Genomic DNA, 14,663 nt, shown 5'->3' with positions numbered 1-14,663 from the left:
ATGTGCAAAACTAATAAAGATTACATTTTTTATTTTATCGTTTGCCCAGTTACTTTTGGTTAATTAACAGTGTTTTATTACAATATGAGGCTATTTTTCTTCTCCAAAGTGTGGGAGAAGGGGAGCTAAACACACACACACACTCACGTGCGTGCGTGCACACATAGGTCTACCCAGCTGACAGCAAGAAAACCTGGGGTAGAAAACCTAGGGTAGAAATGGGACTGAGGGGAGTGACCGCCCAGGGGCTACAAGCAGTAGGGTATGGTCTCTGTTAGGAGAAAGGCCTGGGGCCCCAGGGGGGGAAGAAAGATGTGGGAAATGGAGCAATGGTGGATGACCACTTGGGGTACAAAGAGAGAATACTCTGTATTAGAGTACTTTGTACAGAGAAGGTAGTCACTAGGTATTTAGTAAATGAGCAAGTTAATGAATTTTTAGCATTGCTCTAAATAGTTCTATTTGTAAAAGAGTTGTTTACCCCTCTAAGGTCTTTTCCCCTTTACTTACACACTTTATCAGAGGGCTGTCTTTATAAAGATATATAAAATAATAAAATATCACAAAAGTTACAAATGAAAATTGGCCTTGGTACAGTATAGTAACATTGAATATATGTAATAAATATTTAAATGGATATACATCACATCCATCAGCACATGTATAGTACCTCTCTGTTATCTACAAAGAAATAGACACAGAGACAAGTGTGAGTATATGTATAGTTGTGTATATGCATAAATATTTTCAAGGTGTGAGAGTCCAGAAATTGAGTTTTGACTTTTTAGAACTTAAGGATAAGGACTGTATAATACTCACCTCATTCTTTGCTATGATGGAACTATTGAGCTTCCCATTTAAATGTATTCCTCTAAAAGGAATTAGGGCTTCTGGACTTTGTTTTCTCTTCAGGATCACTTGGCCTGATCCTTACCTGCATTATTAATGTCCATCATTCATCTAAGGTGGTGAAGAAATGTCTTGTTCAGCTGTATTTCTTGCAGTCTCAGAAAACACAGATTTCTAAAGGTAAACAGATTGTGCTTTTAATCTACCTCAGCCCTAAGGGCGGCCATTTGCCCCACCCAGGAGAAGTATCTATTGACTTATACTCACTGATAACCTCAAATAGGGGCAGCACTCGAGCAGATCACAGAAACTATAAGATTGTGATCCTATAAACATGTAAGGAGGTGGATGATAGGATTTCTGGAGAATGGTTAAAGTATGTAGACATATTTCTCTCAATGACAAGGAGAGTGAGGAGGGAATTCATTCAAACACAGCAGAGGTTGTTCTATATGTAATATGTTATAATTTGCTAAAATAAAACTCATTCAGCAGTTAACTGCATGAAATTTAGTATGAAACTAGCTAGGTATGTCTTAGAATTTCATTTAATTTTTTTTAAATTGAAGTATAGTCAGTTTACAATGTGTCAATTTCTGGTGTACAGCATGTCTCCGTCATACATATACATGTATATACATTTATTCCTTTTCATAGTCTTTTTTCTTATAGGTTACTACAAGATATTGAATATAGTTCCCTGTGCTATACAGTGGGACCTTCTTGTTTATCTATTTTATATATAGTAGTTCATCTTAGAACTTTATGATTCTCCTCTCCCTGCCCCACCACACCATAATCCTAGCGTTTCCATGGCATTCTCTTCAGACTATGCCTTAAATATCCAAATCAATGCAAGGGTAACTTCAATATGGTGGATTCCAAGTCTCTGGGCCTATTATATAAACCTCTTTTACCTTTCAGCAATCTTAGCGCATTAAAAAAACAAAACAAAACAAAACAAAACAAAACTACTCACAGAATTCTAAAAGCCAACCAGGGCAACAGTTAAAAATATAGTTCCAAGTCTCACCTCAAATTAAATCAGACTCACCAGAAAAGAGCCTAAAAATGTCTAGTGAGTTGAACTATTAAAATGAGGTAGAAGAAATCAATACAAAGCTCCCCAGGAGAGTCTTACAATAAGCAAGTCTTGAAAAGCCTGTCTTAGTGGTTGGTAGCCTGGTAAGGTGCAAGGCCTTCAGGAACTCATCAATAGTTGAGTATAGTTCTTAATTAATAAAATACTCAAATGTCAGAATGTGCACGTCACCAGGTGGCCCCCTGAGTTACAGCGTTTGGTTCAGTATGATCCTGTTATGAACCCAAAGATTTCCCAGCAATATGGGCTGAATAAAGAGAATAAAACAGCTTACTCTTCAGCCTACATGATGAGATTTACTAAAAGAAATGAGTTCTAATATCAGGGAAACAATTAGCTCATACAGACCTTTGTAAAAATAAATTCCCCCTTTCTCCTCTGGGGAAAACAGCTCTGCGCTGGGACAAAGGATTCGGTAAATGGACTTCTGCTTTGGGCAGAGCAATCTGAACAACAGGTGGTCGTTTATTCATACAAACAACAAATACCAGGGGAGATCACGGAGGTAAAGATTAACTTCTAGGCCAATAACCATTCTAATATTTTAAGGCTATAGAACACTTTTAACCCCCCTAATGGTATCTTATGAGTCACATGAGGATTAAAAAGTTACGATAGGGAATGGGACAAGTACTCATAGGTCTTTGCAAATTTTATAGAAGTTTGCTGGTGTTTTTTGGTTAGGCTGTAAAAATAATGCATGCCTCTTACTTAAGGGAAAAAAAACTAACATGTACAGAAAGGTATAAAATACTATTGTCCTACTCTCCTCCCAGAACAGCTTCTTGACTAACTGCCCAGGCAATGTTTTATGTATATGCAAACATATTCTTTATTTGTTACTATAAATAATATAATATTTTATGTTGTTTTACACTTGACCTTACAATTAATACATCTCAGTATATTTCTATCTCACACTTATAAATCTACCTCATTCTCTGTAAATGATGCATAGCATTCCAGTCTATAAATTTAATTAAAGTCACTTACTGATGGATGTTTACATGTCTCCAATTTTGCTGTATAGCTAGCAAGGCTGTGATAAGTATCTCTGTTCCTGTATTTTTGTGAACTCTATAAATATTTCTGTTGGATAAGTTCCTGAAACTGGATTTTCTAGGTCAAAGGTATTCACATTTTCCATTTTTATGATAGACAGTTGGATTAAGTGAGGTGCTTCTCCCCGAAGCAGGGGCCATCATAGGATGCTCTTTAATTTTTTCATCTCCCAGCATCTTCCAGAACAAATAATTCTACAACTATAACATCTCTTAAGGGCAGGAACCACGCCCTTCTTATGTGGTATAAGACAGTGCCTGCATTGCACTTTTTAAAAAGTTGAATAAATGAACAACTTACCAACATGAATAGATATTACAAACTACACTGAATCCATCCTTTATAATATCTTGAAATTTATGACTAAGTACATAAAGCCAATAATACTTTTTTTCCCCAGTGAACCTAGCACAAAGCAGCATGCACAACAATGTTGTATTTCAGATGGTGGGAGCTGCATGACTGACCATCTGAAATATGGGATGTAATATTATTATTAAAAAAAATGCCTACTTGAGAATGGAAATGAGAAGGAATGGCAAATACTATTAGCCCATTCATAGGCTATAAACAGGAATATATTCAATTACTACATATCCTGTGAATGATAAATAATGTAATTAAATCATCCATGAACAATTATACTTAAAAGAAGTGACCTCATTCAGCAATAAAGTTCTTATTTTATAATACTGAAGAAGATTGCAACATTCATTTCTAAGGTAGAAATTATCTCAGTTTTTTATGACAGTAGCAAAACATGATTACACACCAAAGTCAAGGCCACAAAATTTATATAGTAGGAAATAAGAAGCCCAAATCAAATGTTGCTAAAACTTGGTGTATATTTTTTCATGTGTTATCACATGTAACATTAAATAAAAACATTTACTTAACTGTTCAAACTTCCTAAGCTACTGGTTCCTAGTCCCTCTTCCAGAAGATCAGAAATGCTGTTGTTACAAAAACTGCAACACCTTAAGCTCATCATTTAACTTTCCTGAACATTAGGTTTTTCACTCAGAAAATAAAAGGTTTGGAAGGCATGAAATTTCAAGGTTCACTCTACTTTCAAAACATTATTTTTCTGAGAATAAAACCAATTTCTGGTAGCATAAAACAAACGATCATAATTAACAAGGTGAATCAAGTAAACCTCGCATTAGTTTTCTAGGCTTTTAAGACAACAGGCAAAGGATTTCTCATAAGAAGGGATAGCTTCTGTCTACCCACTGATTTTGGTATAATAGTTCACTGGGGGAAAAAGATGTCCACATTACAGAAGGTCACCTGGTTCTTAGGAATCTGGGGAAGATAAATTTCTTTCTGCTTTGAGAGGCTGTCTTTCATCAGGGAGCCCAAGTCCCAGTCTCTAATGCAGCTCTGAAGTAAAACCTAGCTCTGGCTTACCCTGACAAGTTCAGTCCACTTGATATTGTCTGAATTACAATTTGGAAACAAGTTCATGGATTTTAGAGCCTTTTATAATCAGGCACTCATCTTGACAGCATCTCCTAAACCAATGGTTTGAGGATCAAGCTCTGCCTGGACCTAAGCTAAGTTCATCTCGGAATCCCTTTAGTGTTTTGGTCTTAAACCTCATTGCAGATCCCCTTGCACCACACTATATAAAATGATGAACTTCAACTACATAGAAACGACGACTTTCTAAAGTGTTCTTACCAACTATTGACACCCTAAAATCACATAAAACCTTTTTATGCTAGGCTAAGGCTGACTATTAGTACAGCATCCAGATTCTTCTCTGTGTCCATTAAATACCTTAATGATGAAGAAAGTGTAGTCAATAAATAGTCTTAATATCATATTTTAAAATGATTGTTAAAGCAGTGGTTTTTCAAAGCATGGTCTTCAGAACAAGAGCATCACATCACTTGAGAAAGTGTTAGAAATTCGTATTTTTGCCTCCCCCTCCTCACTGAGCTAGAATCTCTGCACAGGGCAGTCCAGTAGTCTGTTTTAACAAGCCCTCCATATGATGTGACGTTGGCTCAAGTTTGAGAACCACTGCTTTAAAGCATTCCTTGCCTTATGTTGGGAGGGTAATGTTCCCCAGTGGTCAAAAACATGTATGCTATTTAAAAATAAAAATTATATATGTATATATAATAGATATATTTTTTCACAGTTTTCACAATTTTTTAAGTGAACTTGGAACTCAATCCCAAAATTCACATGTGCAGGAAATTTCTACTTCTTTTAAATCTAACAAAATCCAAAGCGAAGCATCAGTCCTACTGGATTGCCAGGAAATCAATTCTCACTGAGTATTATACAATCTTTTCTCCCAGGACTCAACCAGAATCCAAGAGGCTTATATGGTGTTCAGGAAAGAGAAAGTTTCTTGACCCTCCAGTCCATTGTAGCCTCTGATGACACCGTTATTGTCCAAACTGAAGTAGATCCGTGAGGTCAGTATCCTAGACCCAGCTCTGGTGGGTGCACCCTACAACCATCTTTCCGACCTGACGTTTTGCCTCCTTCTGCGTGCATTGCCACGGATGGGGAGAGGGGAATCTCCAGAAATCATGGGAACCCATTGCTTTATATCTCTCTCCCCGTTCCTGGAAAGGACTCCTCCCTCTCTTTTCTCAAAGGCACATTTCTGATTTCTCCTACCCACCAAGAAACACAGGCTCCTTTCTTTCTTTCTTTCTTTCTTTCTTTCTTTCTTTCTTTCTTTCTTTCTTTCTTTCTTTCTTTCGATTTATTTTTTCCCTTTTTTTAAATTGAAGTATAGTCAGTTTATAATGTGTCAATTTCTGGTGTACAGCATAATGCTTCAGTCATACATACACATATTCGTTTTCATATTCTTTTCCATTATAGGTTACCATAAGATACTGAATATAGTTCCTTGTCATTTCTTTAATAAACGTATCCATTTGCAAAAGATCCAAAAGGCTTTTAAAGTACTGTAAAACAGAATTTCCTGAGATGATGCAAACGTCCTAAATCTGGCGTGTCCAGTCCAGCAACCACTAGCCACATGTGGCTATTGAGCATTTGAAATGGGGCTGCTACAACTGATGAATCTACTTTTTAATTTGAATGAATTGTAGTGTGAACTTAAACAGCCTCCTGTGGCTAGTGGCTACCTTTCTAAAGGCTTCTGCTTCCACCCTGCTATAAAAACACTCATGGGCTAGCCATCTACGTGAATCAAGGGGAACAGAAAATTTGAAGAGCTACATGAAACAGCATCTCAAGGAAGTTCTCTGGTGCTGAGTAGAAGGGTGTTCATTGCACTGTTTAACTTTCCTATATCTTTGAAAATTCTCAAAATAAAAATTCGTAGGAAAAAAAAAATCCTGCCACAAATTAAAGCCCAGTTATAAATGGATTTACGAGCAGGGATCTTGAGGTATGTGCTCCAGCTGTTTTAATTCAGCCAGTTCAGACGAGTGGTAGGGCTGATGAGGAGGGCCCAGTGCACGAGAAACCAGGAGACGAATGTGAAGAGAGAAAACCCGAAGACTTTTGAGGTGGGGAAAAAAAATCTCCTCAGTCGTCAGCAGGAAAACAGAATCCCCGCCTCCAAGCATTCCTCAGAATGGGCGGGCTCCTTCCCGAAATAGATGCAAGCCCTGCACCGGGGTGGAGGGAATGTCACGGGCGGCAGTGTGAAGGATACTCTGATGGGCTTCTGGCTTAATTCCTCACAGATGAAGAAGTCGGGCTGGCAGAGCAAGAGGTATTTAGGGAAACACATTGGAGCCACAAGCTGGGAAGAGATAGTCTGGTGGGGCAGGGGAGTCATACAGGGACTGGTAGCCACAGATGTTGAAATGGACGCAGGGAAGGGAGGGAACAATGGAAAAGACAGAGAAAGAACTACATTTGCCGCACCCAAGGAAGATCGCGCTAGACCATAACATCCTGCAGAACCTCTAGTCTACGGGGCAGGCACAAGGTCTCTCTTCACTCCTTTATTTCTGCAGACGCAACACTTGACATTAGCATGTATTGCCTCAAAGAAGTATTGGTGACTATTTGGAAACACTGCCCGAAACAAAGTTTTTGAGAATCAGACACCTAGAAAGCTAAAGCCTGATTCTTCTCAACCTTAAGATAAAAATTAGAACAGAGCTCTGGTTATCACACATCCAGAAATAACAGAGTGTCTAGGAAAATGTGCAGTGTGCATTTGAAGTCAGGGAAGATTTTTCAGACATGAACTTGGACCTAAGTGAGTAAAATCTAACCTAATGTACTGTCTTACCTTAACATCACACCAGGTAGACAGGGAGTGATCACTATTCTTTGTTGTTATTCCATCAACTAAAGATTCTTTAAAGTAGTGGAAGGAAAGACAGATGCCATCTTGTCAAGATATTCTGTATAGCACGGTTGTAAACATTTAAATAATTCATTATTTGTATTTCAAAGACCACACTCTTTTGAAATGTATTTGTTTTCTCTCTTACTTTTGCATAGATGAAATGTCAAGATGTCAAGAAAATCAAGAAAAAAATTACTCCTGGTCAGTCTCTGTCACAGTATGTGAGTAGAAACATTCTCTACATCTGATAGTTCAGGTGAGGAAGTAGCAAATTTCCTGGTATCAGATGTTCTTAGCCACCAGACAGCTGAAATGCTCAGTTATTTTTAAAGAAAAAGTATCATCCAGTGGCCTAAAAGGAGTTAATTGTAGGAACCGAGGGGAAGGATTCCCTGGACTATAACAATTGATGTGAATTTCACTTTACTCTTGATATGCTAATCCTTACAGCTGGGCAAAGACAACTCAATTTAGCCCATTTATTGCCCTTAATACAGCTATTAAAGCTGCTAATTTATTCATTTCCTTTTGTGAAAATTTATTTAATGTCTATCTACCTTTACTAGACTTTAAATTCCAGGAGGAGAAGACAAGGATTTTATTCTCTGCCATTGGCACTCATTAAACATTTGGTAAATGAATGAATGATTAAATAACACATTGTTAGAACTCAGATCACTTCCTCAACTTTCTCCATAGTGTCATTTAGCAAAAGGAATAAGAAAGGTAAGTGACAATTATCATCTTCTCCCTAATTTACTTAAATGAATAAAACTGGAAAATTTTAAAGGGATGAGTTATGAAAACCATCTAATTTTTTGCATCAGCAGACACCATGGTTCATACACAATTCAAATGTACATTTGTACTGTCTTATTTGGAAAAGAAAAGAGGACCAGATAGCATGTGTAAGGCTGGATCGCAGAAAGTTAGCTTGATTGTCTGTTTTTTTAATCATGATCCTCAGATACTTTCTTCCAGATGAATTCTTCCTTTGAAACCAAAAGCATACAGTTTAAAATTATATTCTCTGCTGAGCACTTTGGCATGTGGTATTGTTGCACACTAAATACAGATTAAACTACAGGCTTTGAAAATCAGACCAGCAGGTGTTACCGGTTGTCCATCACCACATTTAGCTTGACTATGAATGTTGGAAACAAACAAAAAACCCACTCTTCATGAAAATAATATATGCCTCTTTGGGTAGAATGCTCTTATAAGGGAAACCAGTGAGAAATACTGCCTAGCACTGCAGCCTGTGACAGTAGTCACCCTTCCCCTCAAGATCGTCATTACTAAACCACTGGCATGAAAAAAGGTTCAGGTTCGTTGCTGCTTAACAAACTTAAAATCTGATTTAAGGCAACTATGAATCAGTAACTAAAGTAAGATAATTAGAACTAGGATTGAAAATTGGAATCCATGTTAAGAGTTTGCAAAGATTATTTAAACCTCACATCTTAACCACTGTTTTAAAAATATTTAAGAAGAAATAGGAAATCTCTTAGTTCATTACATTTCAATTTAATTCACTAAATAACTGAAGAGATCTATGAGCAACTGGCAAGTTACCCGATCAGTACAAAAATAAACGTTTTCGTAGGAATTAATTTTATTCTTAGTTTAAAATTAGCAGTATTTTTTTTAACTGAAAAAAAAAAGTTTACTTCATTTGTTCCTCCCATTATGAGGGGTGGGTGAAAATAGGACTAATTTAACGTGCTTTTTATCAACAGACACGGGATTGCAGCAACGCCTGCAAAGATGGGCCCGAGAAGCTCAGCCCTTTCTGCTGAGAACTTCTCTGCGCCACCTTGTGGCCATAATGCAAGTACTACACGTGAAAGTTAAAGGCTTTTTCCTGAGCTGGTCAGGTCTTCAAATAGCCGCATTGCGGGAACCTGCCTCTACACAAACTTGTGGAAAATGGTGTCCTTCTTTGTAGCCACTGATGGGAAACAGACTTGTCCGTTTTCCTACGTCCTCCCCATTTCCTTCATTCTTTAATTCCTTCTCCTTGGGCCAGCCCACGCACCATCCCCCTACAGTTGTTTCCCTGTTAGACCTCCTCTGCCTTCCCCATCATCCGGTCGGTCTCCCCCTTTCCCTCTCGCCGCCCGCCCTCCGGGTTCCCGCCCGCACCTGGACCCCGCAATCCCAGCGGCGGGGGCCCGCCCCCTCCAGCCGGCAGCCAATGGATGCGCGGCCCCGCCCCGCCCCTCCCCGCCCCTCCCCGCCCCTCCCGCCGCGTCCCGAGCGGATTTGGGCCTGGGCAGCGCGGCCCTGCGCCCCTGGCTTTTCGGCTGCGCTGGGGAGGGAGAACGTTCCGGAGGCCCGAGGCCGCGTCTCGGGGCAGCCATGGACTCGCAGGCGCTGAAGGTGAGCCGGCGGGACCTGGTCCTGTGTGGTTTTAAGGGTGGTGAGGGGCTGGGGGCGTGGGGCGCGCGGGCCGCCTTGGCGAGGCCGCGGCTACCCTGCGGTGCCCCCGCCTCGCGGGCGGGCCTGTAAGCTCCACCACCGGCTCTCCCGCCGCGGGCTCTGGAATCTGGAGGTCGGGGGCAGCCTTCCCCGCGCGCTGCTTTCTGAATTGCCGTTAGTGTGCTTGGTCAACAAGAGTTGGTCAACATATGACTCCTAGTGCGCCTCCTGGGTGCGGTTTTGAAGGACTTAGAGCAAACTAGTGCCAGCTCGTCCGCGGAACGGTAAAAAGCACAGACAGATTGTATGGAACCAATTAAAGACATAGGGCTTGAAAATGGAGGTGTCTTTATTTTAGGGTGGTGGTCTTCCCTATTTATCACTGATCCATCCATTCAGCAAATATTGAAAGACGGTCCAGTTAAGAAATGATATGAAAACAAAGACATGAGGCTTCAAAATAAGTTACTTTGGAGCATGATGGCTTCTCCATTTGTTAACTGATTTACTTGTTCAGCACATATTGATAGAGGGCTCACTGGGTGTCCACTGGAGCTGGAGATAGTGGTTCACAGAACGGAGCAGTCCTCTCCTTCACAGATTTTATAGCCTAATGATGGAGAAAATCTTTTAAATTAATTCAGCAGATGTTTCTTGAATGCCCTCCTGTGTGTCTGGCTTTATTCTGAGCCCTGCAGTAATAAAGCTAAGAAAACCCCTTCCAAATCTTCCTACATTTGTGGAGGGGGAGTCAGTCAGTAAACAAATCAATAACACGTGTACCATGTTGGTGATGAGTGGATGGTGGACAATTTGGCCATGATAAGGAGTGATGGAGTGTCTTTTGCTTTTTTTGCCTAAAGTTTTTTTTTTAACATCTTCCTGTGAAGCCTTCCCCTAAACTCAAGTATTTTTATTTCCTTAAATTTATCTTTTTACTGCCACCCAAGTTAAATTTTTATTAAAAACACTTTCATGCTAAAAACTTGTTTAGCTCCACATCACTTAGACTAGAGGAGCAACTAAATCTGAGGCGCGTCTTGACCCTGGCGTTCTCTCCAACCTCGTTGTCTGGTACTTCCTGTTGTGCTTCAGGCTCTGCAACAGGGAGTGGCAAGCTTTGTCGGTAAAGGGCCAGGTAGTAGGTGTTTTCAGGCTTTGTTGGCCCTAAGGTCTGTGTGGCATCGAGTCTGCCATGGTAGCGTAAAAGCAGCAAGCAAATGAGCTTGGCTTTGTTTCAATAAAACTTGACTTACGGACACTGAAATTTGAATTTCATATAATTTCATGTGCTATGATATAGTTTTCTTTTGTTTTTTTCCTCAACATTGCATTTGAACATGTACAAACTGTTCTTAACTTGCTGACTATATAAAAACAGGCAACAGGCCGAATACGGCCCGGAGCCCACAGTGTGCCAGTCCTGCTCCTGCCTGTAGGGTGGCTTGGTCCTCTCCATCCCCACCCCATCCCTGTGTATCACTGCTCATTTCTCACCTCTGCCTGGCTAACTCCTGTGCCTTGGGAATCATGAAAGGGGAGCAAGAAGAGTGTGTGAGTGTGTGGGTGTGTGTGCAAATCCAGTCAGGTCTGAAGTCCTCCCCAGGAATCTTTCCCTTCATTTTACTCTTTGAGCCTCCCGTATCCCAGCCTCATTCTCCTACATTCCCACAGTCGTTTATAAGCTCTTTTCTTGCATTTACTACATTGTATTTCAGATAGTCTTTAGATTCTTGTCTCGGTTGAAAATTTTAAGCTTTTTGGGGACAGGAACCATATCTTAATCATTCATATTCATAGTACCTAGCACAGTGCCTGGCACTCGTGGGCAGTCAGTAACTGTTTCCTGGACTGAACAAGTAACCTGAGCCAGGGCCGTGGTCAGAGGTGCAGGGAGTGGGAAGTAGACCAGGGAAACAGGAAGGACCTACTGAGGGGTTGGAGTTGGGGGACTGTGCAAGTGGGAAGAGAGGATTCCCGACTCCATGTCTGGCTTGGGTGGTGGGGAAAATGCAAATAGGAATCTGGACCTGCGATGAGTGATCTTGGTTTTTTTATGTCATCAACATACGAGGTTTGGAGGAACTCTTTTTTTATTTCAGAATAGAGGCTTTACAGTATGATCTCCTAATTAATCCTCACAATCATCTGTAAATGACTAACAGCGTTTTACAGATGAGCAAACAGGTGCTGTGAGAGGGACCAGAAATTTGAAACCAGGTCTTTTCACCTGTAAGTCCATGTCCTTTTTGTGATAACATGCCGCTGCCTTTCAGGAGAGTTGCAGGTGCTTGGTGATGCTAAACGCTGTACAGAAGGCAAGTAAGATATTAAAAGTGTCCTTAGTTGTGGCAAACTAAGAGGTCATTTGCAACCTTAGGGAAGAGACTCTGGAGGAAAACTGCACTTTACTGAGGTGTGCCGTGGGGGTCTTGGAATTGGTGTCCAAATCATGCTTTGCAGAAACTGGCAGAGAAGGGAATGGAGAAGAGTAACCATAGGAAGGAAACAGTAAAAGTTAGAGGACGGTTGCCTAACTGTTCCAGAGAAGCATGTGGACTGGAGCTCTCCAGAAACAATAGACTGCTTAAAAAAAAAAAAAAAAGTTGTCTAGACACTCATTTTTTCTTACTCAATTCAACAAGTATTCATTGAGCATTGATGGACCACTGTCCTGGGCACAGGTGGTTGGACTTAACATTTCTCTGCTCTTTACTGACGTAGAGCATCTTTTTATAAACTTATTGGCTATTTTATAACTATTTTTCTGAATATTTGGGATTTTTTTTCTTTTTTTGACAGACCAATTGACCTTTTTTTTTTTTTCTATTGAAGTGCAGTTGATTTACAATCTGTAGTTTCTGGTGTACAGCAGAGTAGACACTCATTTTAATCCTGTCAATCAATGCTTCATCTGCATTTCTGACTTCTGCCAAATGAGCTGTAGAGTCAGACTAGGTAGGTGTGGGGTGGCCCGTATTGGTTTATGGAGGTGAATCAGGTGTATCACATTGATGGTGAATATGTTCCCTCTTTGATTAGCAGCTAAGCCTTAGCTGTGATCCTGAGGAAACTGGTGTAAGCCATAGACCCAATTAAACCAGAACTAAGATCTCCTGATAGTAGTTTTCTGCCTTGTAAACCAAAATGATACAATTTTGAAAAAAAGCTTAAAGATAGTGATTTCCATTAAAAATAGTTTAGATCGTTTTTAACTGACAATTATTTGTTGTAGAACTCAGAAAGCAAGATAACACTTGACAATAAACTGCTGAGTTTAATTTGACATTACTGTGAGGTGCTGTAGAAACAAAATAGAGGCAAGGGTTTTCTAAAAGAACCTGTAGTCTGACAATGGAAGATGGAATGGAGTAATGGAAAATGTTTTTTTTTAATTCTTGCTTTTTTGTCTGTTTTCCCATTTTCTAAAACCTTTTTAAGAAAGTGGGCAAAGGAAAGTGGTAGAAAGTAGCCCGATTTCAGTAATGTTAACAAATATGGGGGGAAGAATGTAGCTCAAGCACTAGAGCTCATGCTTAGCATGCACGAGGTCCTGCGTTCATTCCCCAGGACCTCTTCTAAAAATAAGTAAATAAATATACCTAATTACCTCTTCCCCCCAAAGATAAATAAATAAATTAATTTGTAAGATTAACAAATAGATTAGAAAAAAGATTGAAATTATTAGAAAACATTGAGTTATTTCAGTCACATTGCGTTCTACATTCCTTAGTATTAAGTGCTAGCCTTTAACAATATTTTAAAGAACTTGGAAGAAAAAAAAATACATCAGCTAAGTTTTAGATTGCACAAGATCTTAGGTTAATATCTGCTTCTTAGACTATTTCAGGACACCAGAATTTCTTTTAACATTTAGTCTTTATTTCCTTTCAGACTTTGATTAATTACTATTGTCAAGAGAGATACTTCCATCATGTGTTACTTGTTGCCAGTGAAGGAATTAAGAGGTATGGCAGTGACCCGGTCTTCAGGTTTTATCACGCCTATGGGACATTGATGGAAGGTATGTGCTAATTATCAAACATGTTCTGTAAGTTTTAAATTTTTGTTTTTCACTAAGAAGAATTTTTCACTTCATGATTTTGATTTTTAGGTAAAACTCAAGAAGCTCTTCGAGAATTTGAGGCCATTAAAAATAAACAGGATGTATCACTTTGTTCTCTAATTGCACTGATACATGCTCACAAAATGAGTCCCAACCCAGGTATAGTATTTAAGTACAATGCTTAGTTTTTTCTACTCAATTCATTTTGACTTTTTTTCTAATTACCACAGCATTCAGTCTGATCATACTCTATTGTATTTTGTCTGTAGGTACTATTTATATCATATTTCTTTTATCTTCCTGACCAGATTATAAGTTTATCAAACAAATATTGCTTTCATGTTCCTTATATCCTGTGGCAGTTTCATTAGTATATAGGGATTACTTGAATTGACAAAATGGTGAATGTTTATTAACAAAGGTTAAACAAAAATAAGGACAGCTCAAAACAGGTATATACATAAAATGCTCGGTAGCAGCCAGATTTACCACTTACGTGCAAATATATAGAACGCTACGTGCAGTTTCTCTCTACTGCTGTGTCTTAAGCTTCTTGAAAGCCTTTACATCAGAGGGGTTAGCTCCTGGAAGATATTCAGTAAATTTGTATCCAGTAGTAGACTGGGAAATATGGCTAGATTATAGAAGGAACTTTATGCATAAACCAGCAATTAAAATTGTGTGAACTGTCTTAATGTATAGTGTATCTTAATGGCTGTATATGTCCAGTAACAGCTAATAGCACTGTAAATATAAATCCTGTTTCAAATAATTAGGCAATTACTAAGTGTCATAGAATTTTTTAATATTGGAAACAGTTTTTTTCTTAAGCAAAGTATCACTTAACCTCCTTCACCCAT

At 39.2% G+C, this 14,663-nt stretch overlaps 1 protein-coding gene across 7 annotated transcripts in view; it reads left to right on the top strand.

Annotated features, from left to right (window-relative positions):
* The first annotated feature begins 9,557 nt into the window (after positions 1 to 9,557).
* The window catches only part of TTC21B (tetratricopeptide repeat domain 21B), a 91,788-nt gene continuing 86,682 nt past the window's right edge, over positions 9,558 to 14,663 (top strand). For all 7 annotated transcript variants that reach the window (XR_012507011.1, XR_012507008.1, XR_012507009.1 and 4 more), the window contains exons 1-3: positions 9,558 to 9,698; positions 13,632 to 13,761; positions 13,852 to 13,962. Coding sequence is in view for 2 of the 7 variants with exons in the window: in XM_074363821.1 (XP_074219922.1) it covers positions 9,678 to 9,698; positions 13,632 to 13,761; positions 13,852 to 13,962 (262 nt within the window). In the remaining 5 variants the exon portion in view is untranslated. The remainder of the gene's footprint in view (positions 9,699 to 13,631; positions 13,762 to 13,851; positions 13,963 to 14,663) is intronic.

This window comes from Camelus bactrianus, chromosome 5 (assembly GCF_048773025.1).
Source record: "Camelus bactrianus isolate YW-2024 breed Bactrian camel chromosome 5, ASM4877302v1, whole genome shotgun sequence".
NCBI classification, from domain to species: domain Eukaryota; kingdom Metazoa; phylum Chordata; class Mammalia; order Artiodactyla; family Camelidae; genus Camelus; species Camelus bactrianus.
The sequence above is the reverse complement of the archived record's forward strand: the minus strand, read 5'-3'. Positions and strand labels throughout refer to the sequence as shown.